The 17,514-nt window shown below is 38.7% G+C and overlaps 2 protein-coding genes across 2 annotated transcripts in view; one reads left to right on the plus strand and one right to left on the minus strand.

The window, feature by feature from the left end:
- The window catches only part of LOC110826602 (uncharacterized), a 34,688-nt gene extending 21,009 nt beyond the window's left edge, over positions 1 to 13,679 (plus strand). The window contains exon 2 of the mRNA XM_022057395.2: positions 11,623 to 13,679. Within this exon, the coding sequence (XP_021913087.2) occupies positions 11,623 to 12,391 (769 nt within the window). The 3' untranslated portion in view covers positions 12,392 to 13,679. The remainder of the gene's footprint in view (positions 1 to 11,622) is intronic.
- The window catches only part of LOC110826599 (sodium-independent sulfate anion transporter), a 73,320-nt gene extending 58,036 nt beyond the window's left edge, over positions 1 to 15,284 (minus strand). The window contains exon 1 of the mRNA XM_022057384.2: positions 14,975 to 15,284. The gene's annotated coding sequence lies outside the window, so the exon portion shown is untranslated. The remainder of the gene's footprint in view (positions 1 to 14,974) is intronic.
- Between the last annotated feature and the right edge of the window lie 2,230 nt (positions 15,285 to 17,514).

Consider the following 17,514-nt stretch of genomic DNA (forward strand, 5'->3'; position numbering starts at 1 on the left):
GTGCCATATCAATGTCAGTTTTGTGCAATATGCTGGAAAAGTCCTGTGTTAGGGTCATTGACTTTCATATCTCCGATATGTTCCTTGAACCTAGTTTTAAATTTTTTTGTCTGTTTGTAGCAGTCTTGGAAATTTTTCGGGTAAATTCCACTTCTGTTATATCTGTCTGTTATTTATGACTATCGCGAGTGTGTATATAGAGTGTTGGACGATCTGAAACTAATATTGACAATATAATGTCAAACCTCGTCCAAGGAGTCCTACCAAAATGTCTATAGATCAAAACCATCGAAAAGTTGGGACTCGCATTGCTCTGGCACTTGAAGTATCAAAGTAAAGTATATAATGTTAAAACCAAAATCACGCGAAGATTTGCAAAACTCCCTTCACCTCTCCTTACGTATCTAAACGACTTTTACATTCCAATAAGTGGTCAGTCCAGAAAATACCTGGAAATGTTCTACCAACATATTAACAATTTAAACTAATTTAATAATTATATATATATTAATATTAAACACCGTGCCACGGTGGTCTAGCGGTTAGAACGCTGGCCTTGTAATCCTGGGGTCTCGGGTTCGATTCCCGGCGGTGTCCGAATTTATAACTTGTGTTGGGCAAGGCCGTGGTCTAGGCAACACGGAGTTTTCCTCCGTGGCATCCCAACAATTACTCCATTCACACACAGAAGAAGGCAATGGCAAACCACTGATGGATCATCTGCCAAGAACGTATATGAACAGGTCCCAGTCCGAGAAAAGGATGGAAGGATCCTGTTCATATGGACCTGTCGTCAGACAGAACAATAAATAATAATAAGATGAGGTGGTCTAGCGGTTAGAACGGTGGCCTTGTAATCCTGGGGTCTCGGGTTCGAATTTATAACTTGTGTTGGGCAAGGCCGTAGTCTAGGCAACACGGAGTTTTCCTCCGTGGCATCCCAACAATTACTCCATTCACACACAGAAGAAGGCAATGGCAAACCACTTCTGGATCATCTGCCAAGAACGTATATGAACAGGTCCCAGTCCGAGAAAAGGATGGAAGGATCCTGTTCATATGGACCTGTCGTCAGACAAAACACTAAATAAAAAAATATATTAAACAAACTGTGGATTTTGTTCACTATCGCGTAAAATTAAACCGCCTCTAGCGGCGGACGATAATCTTTTGTCTTCTTTCCTTAATCCCTGGACATTCTAAACATCAAAGTATCAAATTTTGTCCCACTTCAATACTTCATCGGCTTCTCCGACAAGCAACGCCAAACAGCGGTACACCATAGGAGATTAAGCCGCCATTCAGCACGTCAGATATGGAACAATGTTGAAAATTGATTACTTCTGGACCGTTCAGATTCTGGCAACAGAAATCCATTGACTTGAACTCAGAAGGTAGCCGGTTCGAATCCCGAGCGTGTAATCAGATGTCATGACTAATGTTTTTTTGTTTTTTTCCCCGGTTTCAGTCTGATATCCCAGGTCAGATTCCTTAAGAGTTCCTTGAACTAGGTTGTGCCAGCTTTCCTCCACATCCTACCCAATCCACTTTCAATCCACGTGAATCCATGCTACGTGGATCGTCTGTCACAAAAACACGGCACGCCCTCGGGTTACGGATTGGGGTGAATGTTTCCAGATATAGAGGTTGACTACGAATATACACAGAATACGCAGTCGCGGACGGCCAACAATAGGTGGTCCTCCAGTTCGGAAGTTTGGTAAAAAAAATACCTCACCCGTAAAAAACAGCATATTACCAAATGTTACGCTGGACGTCGGAGTATCAGACTAGCGAAATAAACGACATACAATTTTGCCCGTCGTTTTACACGGGGTTTAAATGTGGACGCTCAGTGAAAAGGATGAACACAGATTAACGGCGTCTGAGAACAGAGTCTGGGACAAAGTGGCAGATGAATACAGAAGGGCACAGTGAGTGACTTCGAAATTTTTAGGACGCATCGCCAGATACTGTTAGCCTGAAGGATGAGATGGACGAGACATGTGGCACGCATGGGGGAGTGAGGAGTGAATACAGGTTATTTTTTTTCGAAAAACTTGAAGAGATAAATCCGCTTGTTTGGTGGTTACTCTTCAATTAAAGGGTTTTGAAGAAATTCCGTGTGAGGGTGCAGATTTAATTAAGTGAGCCTCGGGATAAAATCCAGTGATTGGCTGTTCTGAACTCCGAAATGGACCTTAGAGTTCTATATCAAACGGCCAGCCGTCAGATCTTCAGGAACTACCCTGTTCCTTCACGTTATGATACATTACATTTCCAGTCACATATAAATTAACTGGTTTTTTATGTTTGAACGTTTTTAAGACCTGTACACGGGTTTTAATTTAGAATCGACTTAAGTCCTGTACTTTCAGAAGTAAGAATATTTTTAGCACACCAATGCTACATAACCGGCATATTAAAAGCAATCTTGAATCGGATGATCTCAGAGTGAGGAGAGAAAACCAGTCTTTAGCCACGAGGTTAGATGTTTGTAGGACTACATAATTATGGCAAACGATGCCAGTTTTAACAGTGGGTACTTCCTCTTAAACACAGCAAAGTTCATATCAATGGGGACCTGATTCCAGCTCCAAGGTTCTCATACGACTACACAACACGTGAAACATTCTACTGTATCGAGGACAGGTCATACGAGAAAACAAATGCCCTTCGTATGTTCTCACGCGATGTCTTCCTAATGCACGCGTGTGTATTATGGCTTCTCTCACAAGAAAACTGTGTCTGTGATACAAACAACATAACAATGTGAAGGAGCCTTGGTGAAGGAGGCAGCAAGGACCTCCGAAACGTCCGTAAACTTCTACCAGACTACACGGCGAAACAACGCAGAAGACAATGAATTCTCATTTAAGGTACTAACCCAGCAGGTGCTTGGGCGGTCTGAAGAAAATCACGGATAACCTCAGTCGAGCCACGGTGGTCTAGCGGTTAGAACGCTGGCCTCGTAATCCTGGGGTCCCGGGTTCAATTCCCGGTGGTGCTCAGATTTATAACTTGTGTTGGGCAAGGCCGTGGTCTAGGCAACACGGAGTTTCCCTCCGGGGGCTTCCCCGGTTTCTCCGTGTCATCCCAACAATTACTCCATTCACACACAGAAGAAGGCAATGGCAAACCACTTCTGGATCATCTGCCAAGAACGTATATGAACAGGTCCCAGTCCGAGAAAAGGATGGAAGGATCCTGTTCATATGGACCTGTCGTCAGACAGAACACTAAATAATAAAAAAATAAACCTCAGTCAAGATAATCGGTCTGCTGACACTTGGCTGCCCTCGAAATAAAGATACAGCAGTTTTGTTTGGAGGGGAGGGGTTTATGTAGGTTGTTAAGTTGAGAAGTGTCACAAACCAGTGGCAGGATCTGGTACTGTCGGTGTTAAAAATCATGGTTCTGCTATCTGGCAGAAATCCTAATTCACTACCGCAAGAAGAGACCATTTGGAAGACCTAAGAACAGATGGAACGACACCTGACGTGAATCGAGTGTCGCAAACACAGAACAAACAGTTATTGTGCATTAAATACACTGTTATTAAGAACTTGCCCTCCTTTGTTGTCCGTCACAACAAAGCGTTATCACGTTTAATGTAAAGAATGTCACGTGAGGAATACTTCTGAAGTGTGTGAACGTTTATTCCAGCTTCTCTGACAAGCCTAGCGTCTCAGCAGATTGCATGATTTATTCCTGTGTGAATTTATTTCGGTATAAGAGACAGCTGACTCATTGTGTGTAATGATTTGTATCTAATTTCATTTGTTCTGTTTAAACGGTTATTTCGCCTACCATACGATGTCATATACAGTACACGCGATTAGGATGTTACATCTTATCATCACCATATTACGCACAACACTGTAAATCCATGACGCAGATGAGCTGATGTTTTTGCACGCAACAATACACATCTGCTGGTAGTAGTAGTTATACGCTAACCGAAAACATCTGGCTCTATACCAAACATAAGCAATATTGGTTACTTGGTTAAATGGTTGTTCATTTGCTGTTGTTACGGAATTTTAGGCGTTATGGGTTATGACCGTTGCCATGGTAACGTTGATGAGGCCGACCTACTATGCACATGTAGCTAACTGGATATATTATAATATTTATGGTAGCGGTAATAAAATATTATTAAATTAATAAATTATAATGATAATTTTTATATAAAAATACTTAATTTTATATGCTGCCTTTTTATAAACACACCGAAACAAAATATAATTCACTCATCCATGGCCTGGTACGTTCTATTATACAACACAAAAAGAATGTTCGCACGTTAACGCTTTGCAACGTTCGTAATTACGCAAAGATAAATAATTATTTTAAATTTTATGTGCTACTGTTTTACACTTTCCATTAATTGTGTGTTTTAGTATTACTTCACATGTTCTGGTCAATCAAAGGGGGCGATGTTCCATTTACTTTATAAAACAGGAAACTTATGAACGAATTGTTTTCGAATTTCTGAAGAATAAATGCTCCCCCCCCCCCCCCCCATTAGCAGAGAATATCAACGCTTTCGATGTGACAACCCTCCTGAAGCACAGATGTCTCTCTCAGAGCAAATCACCTGTCATTTTGTCTGTCACGAGGTAACCAGCTAACTACACGGTTCGACAAACGATAAAATCACGCACTATTGCAAAGTTTCATGTATGATTGTTTGAATTTTCGTTTGTGGCTTAATGTTTTTATTGTCCTGTGACGCAGAATCGATTCGCGAATAATGGACAGAACACGGTCTGTCTCATTGTACTAATCCAACATCTGCCTAAATGTGACCACGTGTATTGTGTCAAGATGGCCGAAAACCGGCCCAGTTTTTCTTTTGTTATTGCGCTGGGCTACGGTTTCAACGGACATCACGATCTTTCGGATACCAACAATTTACCCCACAGCGGCGACTTGCCTTTTTTCTGTTTTAGAAGTCCGTCACGATTTCTGAGTCTCGTCTACTCCACAATGCATCGTTTAGCTTCAATTCCGAAAGACATTTGTTCACTTTAGGTCTGAAAAGTAATGTTAGACGATTTTCTCTTCGAATTTTCCACATGGCGGGACTTCGCCTTTGAATTAGGGTCAGCGTCGTATATGGCATAAATCATACAGACGAATATGAAAGTCGGTAGCAAATTCTATTCATATCGTAATTTTAAATAATTCAATTATAACCTGCACCCATTTACCACAATCACTTTTCAACTCAATTTTTCTACAACAATAGTACAATATATTATTTTTTAAAACTACAATAAACCACTTTCTACTCAAAAACTGTCCTCCATATTTCCAAACATTTTAATAGTATACGTATACCATCTTTTTCCGTCTCAAATCCTTTCCTCGTCTCTTTCAGCTTTATACATACAGTCCAATCAAAAACGGATTACAAAAAATCTGTAAACATCGCCCACGATCCAGAGGTTACACACCAGAATAAGATGGTAAAGTTGCGTCATATTGTGTTATAATAAATATTATTTAAATCTTGTCCGTCTAATCACAATAAATTCTTATTAAATATTAAAATATTACAATAATTAACATTTAAAATATTCGATAAAGAACATCATTTAATATTTTAAATATTTTAAATGTTAATTATTGTAATATTTTAATATTTAATAAGAATTTATTGTGATTATAGACGGACAAGATTTAATATATACACCAGAATAAGTTAAATCATTTTCTGAGCCAATGCCTAAACCCTGAGCTTAAACAAAATGTCTTTAAATGAAGGTCATTTTATTAATAGCTTATTCATAAATCCAACATTCCCAAACGCTGATAAGCAAATAAATCATTACGTACCGTGTGAAGATAATAAATTTAAAACGTTTGCATACAAAAATTCTTATAACGATATTTACCTCAAAACATTTCTTTTGAATTCTACATACAGAGGCGCCTATCTTTGAATAAATCATAACACGAATTCAGTTTTAAAATATTCGGCAGTTCAAAAGTGAGGGTATCACTGCAACACTCTGTATATAATGTTCCGTAAGTCGGTACAGTAAGTCAGCCACGCTCGTACACAAGAGACGGTGTTCTTGAGTCATTTCATCCCGTGCTGTGAATATTATCCGTGTCATCTGTAAAGAAATCTTTGAAAGAGCAGACTATTATAGCCACTTGCAACGGAGGCTGCTGTGCCCCAGTGCACTTACGGAAGTGGCGTTTGTATAGACTAATTGGTCAAGGCAGTGGGTGAATAACATTCCACAAGACCCCTTACTCTGTATACCCAGTCAGGAATCTCTTTCCTAGGCGCCTTAGGAAAATAAAAATTGCATACACTCCCCACGTACGTCTGTCTGTCTACATGTAACAACTGCAGAATCACTGAACAGATTTTCACGAAATTTGACACAGCTAAATTTTACTAAAATTTGTATACACTTACTAATTTCAATTTAGATCCTACAAAAATAATTGTAACTCATGTGAAAACTACGTGGGTGTTTTGCACTCGGAAGTGATTGAGTGGGGGAATCCCCACCAGACAGATTCCCGCGCGGGGATTCACCGACCATTTACAAATGTCAAATTCTAAATTCTGCAGAAAGCATCAGAAGTCTTACGCCATGCGTACGATCGTAAACACCTAGCCTTCCCTGCACTCAAAACTGATTATGATAGCAGCAAGTACCTCTGAAACGTCGGAAAACTACCAGACTTCGCGACACAAGATCCCAGAACAAATAATCTTCATGCTCGCCGCCTTGAGAACCTCAAATATTACGAAAATCCTCATCCCCCTCTCACTCCCTTCGTGTCCGACACCCCCATGGTCCCCAGATCCTGGAGTGACAAACTAAATTCTTCACATTCATACATAAAAAGGGTAAAATTATTCTAGAATTTATGACAAGAGTTTGTGCGGACTTGGTAGCCTCCAAATCCCATGCAAAATTTCCTTTTTGAGAGTTGCGTTCTTCGGTGAGATCGTAGCAAACATTGGAAAAACATTTTACGACGTATTATTAAAAGTGACCTTGAATCAAATAACATTACCCATTTCAATTAGTAACGCTATATTGTTTAAATAAACTGGGAAGGAAGTGAGTTTAAGGAGTGATGTAATTGTTTCACAGACAACCGTCATGCAGTGTAATACAAATGTTTCGCGTGGAAAAAATTAATATGGCCTCTGCTCGTTTTCCAGGAATTATTTATTGCTTGGAAAGAAATTGTTCATGTTGTGATAACAATTCCTTGAATTGCCTTAAAAAGGTATATTGTCATGGTCACTAATTTAATGCATGCACTCAAAATGTATTTGTTTATCATGTTTAAAAGACTCCAGATAACAATAATATGAAGGCTTATACAAAGACAACCTCACATGTGCATTCCCATAAAGAAAAAATAAAAGTTTCTACTTACAAAACAAAATTATACGCACATTTTGAAGAAGGCGTGAAAGATTCATCCTTTTATTCAAACAATTCCCACGGTTTTATAGGTATTTATGTGTACCTCATAATTAGCCCACGTTTCCGAACTACTACGCGTTGTGACGTAGCAAATTCTTACAAGAAATATATTAAACTTTCTTCCTGAAACGTTCGAATTGACCTGACATTTTCTGGTAAACATTCTCTGTATCCATGAAAGAATTCTGAAGTTCGCATCTTTTAGTTACGATTACGTCCAACAGATCGCAGCTAGAGTCGATTGAGAAACTGAAAGCCCTCCTGTTCAAGTATAGACCGTTAACAATCGACGTAACTAGTAGTTTGAAGAAAATCACAATCATCACAGTTCCTATTCTCTATATGATTCCTTTATGATTCTTTGCCATGTTCTGAACATTGTATAAACCTTTGCCACCACGAAGTCCATTCTCGGTGAACATCGTCACGTCTGGAAGGAACAACATTTATTCTACTTTCATACGCAATTGTCGGAGGAAACAATTTTACTGGCGTATTTAATAACAAAGGACGAACAATAATACCCTTTATCCAATCCTTTTAGACTCTTACTGTTTCTTACACGTATATAACTAGCTTTTTGAGAAGCCAGCAGTCGCGGACAGCCGACAAGGGGTAATTTACCAGCTTGGGGGCAAATAACTTATCGCCGTAAAAGAATTACCCGACCATTTATGGAATCAGAACGTTCTTGTGTCTATCCGAGCTACATACGCAGCCAATCGTAACAAATTTATCATCAGTACTCTAAACTTCTTTTAATATTCATGGGGGTCTAACACTGTCTGAGTATCTTACTGCCAAACATTACCAATCTATGTTCCTGCATTAAAGCATGTTTGTTATCTTTACAAAAAAACATGAGGAACTTCATAACTAATTCGGCACACTACCCACAGACTTCTCTGCAAACAATTACATGTTAGGTGTCAGAATGAGATAGGTGGATGTTCCGAAAACCAGAATTCTTAAGCAGCATTTCAAATCTTTAACTTTCAGCCATGAAAGGACCGTTACTTTCATTTACGAGCAGACAGAAATAGGAAAAATAAATAAAAAATAAACAACAGGTGAAATAATATATTTCAAAAAAAAATGTTTTAGCCTATCTCGAGAAGAACAGCGTTAGGTATGAGAATAAACGTGACCGGTCCTGTCGACAAAGCCTTGTACACGTGTAGGAATCTGCCAAGTCACATTTCCTATAAACTCGCCTCACTATTTCATTCTCGTTTTTACGTTATTTCAAACTAAACTTTTATGGAGAATTAATAGAGCGAGTAAAGGCTTTGATTGAAGTGTATCTAGTCCACGGACTGTGCTAATCATTTAATACGTTTTAACAGCCGTGATCATGAATTAGTTCCTACAATCAACAATGGCAGAGCCAGTGTTCCGGTGTTGCTGCAACTCGTACTTCACAGCACACAGCTGCAGACCTTAAACAAAAACACAACGCCACGAAGACGTATCGAGAACTAACCCACTCTCCTTGAGAAGCTAACAGGACGCTCAGCTAATCGAGAAATTTCCCGTCTTTATGTTATCAAAAGATCCATTACAATACACACTCACAAAAAGTCAGATGACTCGAACGCACACCCTCACTTTAATATTATCCTCCTACATAGCCCAATGGAAAAAAAAAAAGATCTTCAGGATTTGAGACAAAATCTGGTGGGCATTTCTCATCCTTCGTCAACTTCGTAACAGTCAAAAGCGCCATGGTTTGTTTTCCTTGTATTTCGTTACACAAATGGATAGATTGGGCTCAGGAATGGGGAGAGGGCGTGCTCTTGTGGACACGGTAATGAAGATGGAGAATTTCGTAATTGATTCTAAGAAATCTCTCAGCTTCGTGGAGACCGTTAAATGCTTTTTTTGGTGTGTGGGTAGTTACGCAAACACTGGAGCGTACGACAATAATACCTCAGCGCCATCTAATGTTTATTCTGATAACTGATATCTTTAACGAACATCACACAAGATGACACTGCTAGACGCTGGAATTCTTCAAGTAATGGAGGAGCCATCTACCGTTTGATTTCAAACTACAAGCATAACTCAAATAGTATGCAAATCAACATGGCGGCTGTGCAAAATCTATCGGCTAGTTATTTTGCCATTGATAATCCAACTAAGCGGTGAAATTTTATTTGCCGATAATCATAAACATGTCAACAAGTTTTATATGAAATTTATTTTGTAAGATAACATTTAAAAAAATACGGCAACAAAGAGATATTGCATATCCTGTGTATAAACTTTGAAACGCTAAAACACCCTCACAAATTATTCTAATTTATTTTATATTAATTTACGTCGAACAGGGTATACTTTTGGAGCTGCCGGAAAGATGTTTAATTCCGGATAATTTCTCAGATCCTGTGATTAATAAGAAAATAAAGAATTGTAATCCACTGTTGTTTTCAAGAGGGCGATGCCTCCAATAACCGCGTGATACTTTCCTGGAATGTAACGCCATCACAATGTTGAAATATGCATCTCTTTTTAAAATCTGTAATTCAAGATTCGACTACGTCCAAAACTAACTATTATCATAAGCGCTTACATGTACGTACGACGAGTTATAAGCAAAACTTGGGTGTTTCTAACTTATTAATTCTTCTATAACTCCTCTCTGTCTGATTTTAGGTCCGTTTAACGATGCTTTCTCAACTTGGTATGAGAAATTGCTAGACGCTTGTGAACAATAAATTGGTAATAAGCTACTGTGGCCTATTATAATTTAACACTAAAGAATTTTGGTGTATACGTCGAGGAAAAAATTATGAAGTAAGAATATTAGTCACGACTTCGCAACGTTGCTATATCTTCGTGGGCTTCATAAAGACGATAATATGCAATTAAAAGACATGAAAATAGCCTAAATGTTACGCCGTTTAACAGTACACTTCGATAAAACCCGTTTTAAAACCGTATATTCTAATGAAACGTAACTCAGTTTTGTACAGGGCTGTTGACAGATCATATCAAAGTAGCGGAAACTCTCCATATTTGTATTCGTAACTCATTTTAACAATGTAATGTAAACATTGGTCTTGTAAACCAAAAACAAGGCTCACGTTCGTATACTTTGGCATGGTGGTAATAATTAAACCTGTAGACTTATTTGAATAATGCACTTTGACACACTAAACGGTCATCAGGGAATTCGCGGTCTGACAACTGTTTCAGAAACTCTGATTTACAAACACGACCTATCACTGCATACAAGACAGAACGTTTCTTTGATTGATTTCCCCTTTTAAACACAGATTCTTCGAATTTTTTGCGGACATTCTCGAAACGTGTTCGGAAGGTTCATCTTCACAGTTAGACATGACTGCAGAGTACGACCTCCTCAAGGTCGTTCTGCAATGTTATGGTCCAACGGCCACAGCAACGCGTCTCAAAAACAACTGACAAGCGACGAAGCAAAATGAAGCCAACGACCGCGAAAATAAACCTGTTATCCTTTGTACTACAAATAAATTAATATTCTAGCATGTGTTAAAATCCACAGCGGTCACAGACCGAAAAGTTTAGCGCATCTGTAACACAAACACGTAGTCCTACATTCGGAAAGTATCGGTTTCTGTACAATTAGTTTTTTTTCCGGAATGGGGATGTAAACCCCACGCCCAACCCCCCAACCTGGAGGACCAGGCCTCCAAATTTCTATCCCTCGGATACAGGGTAGCCCAGTTTTACCCCCAGGCATCGGGTACCTCGGGCCCCTGAGGGTACATAATGGAAACAACATCAATAATGCAAAATCGACAATGAATCTACACGTAAACGAAAATTCACTGGTGACCCTAGCGGGATTCGAACCTACGATCGAAGTGCTGAGACTTATCCAAGACGTAAATTCCGTTAAGATCGACTTATTATTAATATATTCTTACATTTTAACAAAGACGTATTAGAAGTTCGTAACTGTTGGGCTAACCCAGACTTGAACTTGGCTTTTCCAAGTGTCGGACACGGCTCTGAGGTGTATTTTTCTGACGCGTGACCAACCACCCAGATTCCATTTCAATTCAGCTTTTCTAACTGCAACATTATCATCTTCAAACTGTACAAGAGCTTACCAACCTCTGGTTCATATCCGCGTGATCTCACATCTTTTTAATTCTCTTTCCAGATTCTTCGCAACAAACAACCTCTTCGTGGCGACCGTGACCTTCGTCGCTATAACAATGCCACGTCAGAGTTCATCTCTGCCAACAATGAGGGGCGATGCATCGTATCACCATCTCGTTCGAAGGGACGTCACATCCGATTATCGAGACGAAGACAGGTCAACAATGGCCGAGACACGTAACAGTCAACGATATCCACGCACCGACAAGTCTCTAGCCTTCTACGACTACTGGCAACCGCCTCATTTCACTGGAGGCTACGTGCCCGAGTTTCCTTTCAACGGCTACGCTGCTAGCGAAGACGCTAATGAGATCTTGGCCAGAACAGATCCCCTGGACAACATCATCCGCCCCAAGAACCCGATCCCATACCCTGACTCACCAATCTACTATATTCGTTTACCCCCCACCCCTTATGTTTTCGTTCCTGGCATGGGATACGTCAGTCAGCCACCGCCCCCCTCGCCTCTATCGTCGCAAGTCAGTCCTTTCATTAATTTACCAATAGACTTTATCGCTAATGGTAAACCAACCAATATATACCAATGGTCAGGGGCACCAACTATGGAGCCTGGAATAACAGAGTTAAATCGGCCCAGTCTTACTTCTTATCCATACCCAAAACCCAAACCACCAGCGAAACCGGATTCAACAATTAATAACCTCAACAATGGACCTTACGTCTTCAACGGAAGGCCCAGTGACGTTTACGTTCTGAGAGATTCTGTTAATTCCTTATATTCTGATGCTCTACAGAATTTCTATCCTTAATTAGGTTTATAATGTGACCACGTAATTCCGACGTTTCGACCTACGCTGTTTTATTTATATTAATCCTCCTGCTAGTGCATTTTAACTGTGTTCTTGAAAACCAGAAATAATGAGCTTTAAAGGTTAAGAGATGGCTGGTCTGATCATTTCACCGATCTTTTACCAACAAATTCTGACCATAACAGACAATGGTCCTAAACGAGATATATCGTGTGTAACGTGAAAAATGTTACATACACTTATCAAGATAATTATTTAAAAAAGATACGAGTGACGAATGTTAAGTGTGAACAAAATTAAAATTAGTTTACACGCAGAGTAAGTTTAATACTCTACTCATAAAGAACGTTTTTAAAATAAGATAAAATATATTCCTATTTATATCAAATGATAGCGTAGATATAGAATTATATACACATGTTTATGTACTGTTCAGATGTGCAACTTTTGTGCTTGAAACACAAAAACGTAATTTTAAATGCAGACATGGAAGATATTATTAGTCGTAAAAACAGCATAACTGGCCAGAGACTTCTTCAAATCAGTTTAAATCGGCTTCTGTGACAACTGTGGTAATGAAGAATAATGATAATATTGAAAAACCGTTATCCACTAACTGAGGATAACAATGGCATCAGTACCACGTTCGAACAACAATGACACGTATTCAGTTGCATTGAACGTAAAATTCGGATGGTACATGTGATTTGACACACACTACAAGTATTAAGCAGAAGACGTTATGAAAAGTAATTACACATTCACTAGAAAAGTTAAAAATATTTTTTAGTTTAGAAGCTGAATAATGAAGATTTACATGTCCTATTTAACTCATTATCATCATATTATGCTTAAGAAGTATAAACAAGCAAAATTAAATTTTACGTAGCCTTAGTTTTGTACAACTAGCTTAAGTAAATAAATGTTATCAAATTATAATTAAAATTATTTATTAAGCGAAGTTTAATGAGAGTGGATTATCAGATTTCAAAACAATAAAATTAACCACGACAGTGAAACACTGATGCAATTTTTTTATAAGTATTCTATATAATTAAATATATTTATACTTGCTCTTTTAAATATGCGTAAATTAAGTTCATATTTATTAAACAAAGGCAGATTCTTCAATTTCATGTGTTGAGGCTTTTGGGAACAAACAAACAGTACCCTTAAGAAAACTGTAAACAGAGCGCTGTTACCCTGTAATTATTACATACAACTTTATTAATTGTATTTAAATGCGTGAAAGATTTATTAAAACGTATCCTTATGTGCAATACGACAACATGTATGATTCTCTTTGTGATATTTTCTAATAAAGATCCTTCGCGAAATGAGAAAGTGGGCCACACCCGGTCCGTAATCCATTCCTTCTTAATCCCTGATGTAACCTCTTCACGTGACACATTTTCATACAAACGCCATTCGTCAAAGTGAACTGAGTTTTGATCCACTGAATTTCAAAGATAAAAATGTATAAAATCAACTTGATCTTTACGGGAATAATCGGAGCTTCAAGCCGCGGCTGTTTTAACCTCGAGGAGAGAACCCACATTACGCACTAGATAAGGCACATAGTTAAAATATCTGTAGATAACTATGTGATTATGTTTCATGAATAATAAAGTAATTTCTGAGTGATAAATTGAAATGGATGTTGGAGGAAGTGGTCGTGGCATAATATTTTCTTGTAACGCCTGAGGAAAACCGCAAATGACTGATGACTGCCATAGTTATGATACTGCGGAAATTTTAATAATATCTTTGAAACATGAATAGAGAATTAATTACAGTATTTCAATTAACCTCGGGTATTCTAATGGGGAAAGAAGCCAGATAATCGGCCATATTGTCCTGTAACAACATATATGTTACCGTTAAAGTACGAAATTCCATTATTTCACGAAATACACAGCTAACCCATACATTAACTGAACGATTTACGTAAACAACATTATGCACTCCAACTAGTTACTTTACAGAATGCCTAGTTATTAAATTAAATAACTATTGAAGAACTCAATAAAATCTTCTCGGGAAATCAGCCGCGTTAACTGGTTACCGTAGCAAACCGACGTTTCGGGAACCAACTCTGTCCCCATCATCAAGGTTCTGATACAACTGGATACCTCGGAAGTCGCCTGTGTAACTACCTGCTCGGGACCAGTGCACGTGTCCGAACCCAGGCCCAAGGAGCTAGGGGGCGGAGTCAAGCGCTCGGTTTGTACGGCAAATCCTTTATTGAAGAACTGTCACAATAAGTAGTAAAATAATGTTTTCAACAGGTACGGGTTGGTTTTGGTTCTTCGCAATTTACCTACGTAAAATACACACCATAACCCACCATTTACATTATCTGCTCTCTATTAGTTATTCTATGGATTACCCAGTTAAACTGTAAAAACACGTTTAATTACATACTTGACTCCAACGTTCAGTTCACATATGAAAAAACTAGTCTATAAAATACGTACTTTGAATGTAACATATACGTCACACTGCAGGACATAGCTAACATTCCTACAGTCGTCCGAAATTTCTTATTACAATGGGCTTCGATGAACATTATGCTTCACTTACCGTGATTAGGCTACTTGAAGAAGAACCAAGATTCGTCAAAGACTGATGTATTGCGTTGTCGCTGGTCCCAGTACACCACAGCTCAAATCTGATATCAACATTTGGTTATGTTTTGTCTTTGTAACATTCCCTATACAAAAGATAATTTTATATCATCAGCTAACACTTCCACTTCGCATTCGTAAGCTAAACACAAACTATCGATACACAGATAAAATACACAAACACAGCAACACGTAGAACAAAATAATACTGTTCTTTACTAAAAAAAACTACTAAAGAACTTTCGCGTGATTGCCACACGACTTTCTCTGCTTTCCCATCTTGTCCCATCATGCCTTGTACAGGAAGAAGACGCGAGCATAGTAGGCGTATTATTCAGAGCTGCCAACTTACAACAAAAGTAACCGTTTAACGCAGAATTTTTATCCACGCCAGTACAGAACGTTTTTGGTTTGTAAATGAGGATAATGATATATAATTTCGTTACAGTTCGTGTGGGCAGACGACATGAGGAATTATTGTTGGCCAAACGGCATGACGAAAGAGGCATAACAATTATGCCAATTTGTGACTATGCTACCGTCGATGTTTCTAGATCCAATTACATTTTTTACACCTCGTCCCATTAAATTAAGTCCATTGTACAATATGAATGGACTCTTTCAACAAATGTTAGGAGACAGTCAAATTATATGGAAAGAATTGGATTTTGCGTACAAGAAGTTTGAAGACTTCAGTCTAAAAACATGCACAAGTACGTATATTTGCCAGTAACCTGCTCTCAGTAGTGCAATTCCACGGTGGTCTAGCGGTTAGAACGCTGACCTTGTAATCCTGGGGTCTCGGGTTCGATTCCCGGCTGTGCCCGAATTTATAACTTGTGTTGGGCAAGGCCGTGGTCTAGGCAACACGGAGTTTTCCTCCGTGGCATCCCAACAATTACTCCATTCACACACAGAAGAAGGCAATGGCAAACCACTTCTCGATCATCTGCCAAGAACGTATATGAACAGGTCCCAGTCCGAGAAAAGGATGGAAGGATCCTGTTCATATGGACCTGTCGTCAGACAGAACACTAAATAATAATAATAATAAATAAACATAAATACATAGAAGTAAATCTGATTCCACAGACAGGTTATCCTAAGGTTTCTCGTGGTTTTCCTCAATACCAAATGGGCCCCGGAGTCGGTCTGGACGTTGTGACATCCTTCTATGTCGGGAATCGAACTCCAGTCATGAAGCACGTAGCTTGCGGTTAAATAAACCACAGATGAATCAATAAATATTTATTATTTACTGTCCTTACGCTGACATAGCTTAAGTATAAAACTTGCTAATTAGGTTCGTGACTGCCTAATTACGATACGGTCATGGGATCAGAGCTTAAATGATTTCATTTCGGGAACACTGAGAACAGATAACTTCTCGTACTTGCTGTCGTGATTATTAGTAATGACTTTTTGAGCCTGTTCAAAAGTTTGTTTTCTCTCGTACAACATTTGTGTTCGCGGAAATTAAATTTCACATCCCCGAAGGCACCTTGAAAACGTGAGAACTGAACATGCTAAAGGTCAGACAGAACATTCCTCGAAGTTCACGCCTTCTCCTCTGAATGAAAGGTTGAGGTGACGAACAATCTAGGTTCAACAGGTCACTAAATTTGTAAGATATTACAGCCCGAACTGACACTGCAGGTCGTGACGAACACTAAACCATGTTCTGCAAACCACATCGCAACTTCAAATCTGCAACATCTGCCAGGTGACTCCAATTTATCATATCCTAAAGCCATCAGAGCATTTTATTCGTTTGGTCCTTTCCTTCCATCTGTTCTTTCTTCATTACATTTTATCGAATTCTGTTTCTTCTCCCTCTATTTTCTTCGTCAAATCTATTTGACAACTTCTTACAGACACTCGTATCAAATTTCGTCGAAATTCGTTCATTAATTTCTAAATTTGAACGTGGACGGACATACCACATGGGAAGGAAATGCATTGGCTCGCGTTTAGAATATTGGAAAATTACGACGTGCACTTTACAGATGGCTGGTACATCCCCTCATTATTTAAGTCTTCCAGTCCCCTATTATAACGTGAACAATGTCTTTCCAAGCTTGAAGCAAATCAATAATGGTGCATGCAGATTTGCCCACGGAATTACTACATCCTATTCACTCTGCACAATGAACAATTACTATTCGGGAATAAGACGGTTCTTCCTTCGCCATTGTCGGCCGGCGAAATGACAACACGAATTAACATCAACAACAAATGAACAAAGCACAGCGTAGAACAGTTCATTACCTGAGTCATGTTTCATTGTTACGAGATTTAACGATAATTTCTCAACTACTGCAAACGTAATGTTAAATAATGAATATCAACGAATAAATATACGTCAGTTAAAAAAAAGGCAGTTCCGAAACGAAGTCTTATCAACTGCATACTTTAATCTGCATAGAGTCGAATATTATAGTAATTGTTGATTATAAATTGGGTCACAGCCGCGGCATTTGCTACGAAAATTTATAT

This window comes from Zootermopsis nevadensis, unplaced genomic scaffold (assembly GCF_977971745.1).
Source record: "Zootermopsis nevadensis isolate Lab colony 2312 unplaced genomic scaffold, Znev_1.0 Znev_ptg000028l, whole genome shotgun sequence".
NCBI lineage: Eukaryota > Metazoa > Arthropoda > Insecta > Blattodea > Termopsidae > Zootermopsis > Zootermopsis nevadensis.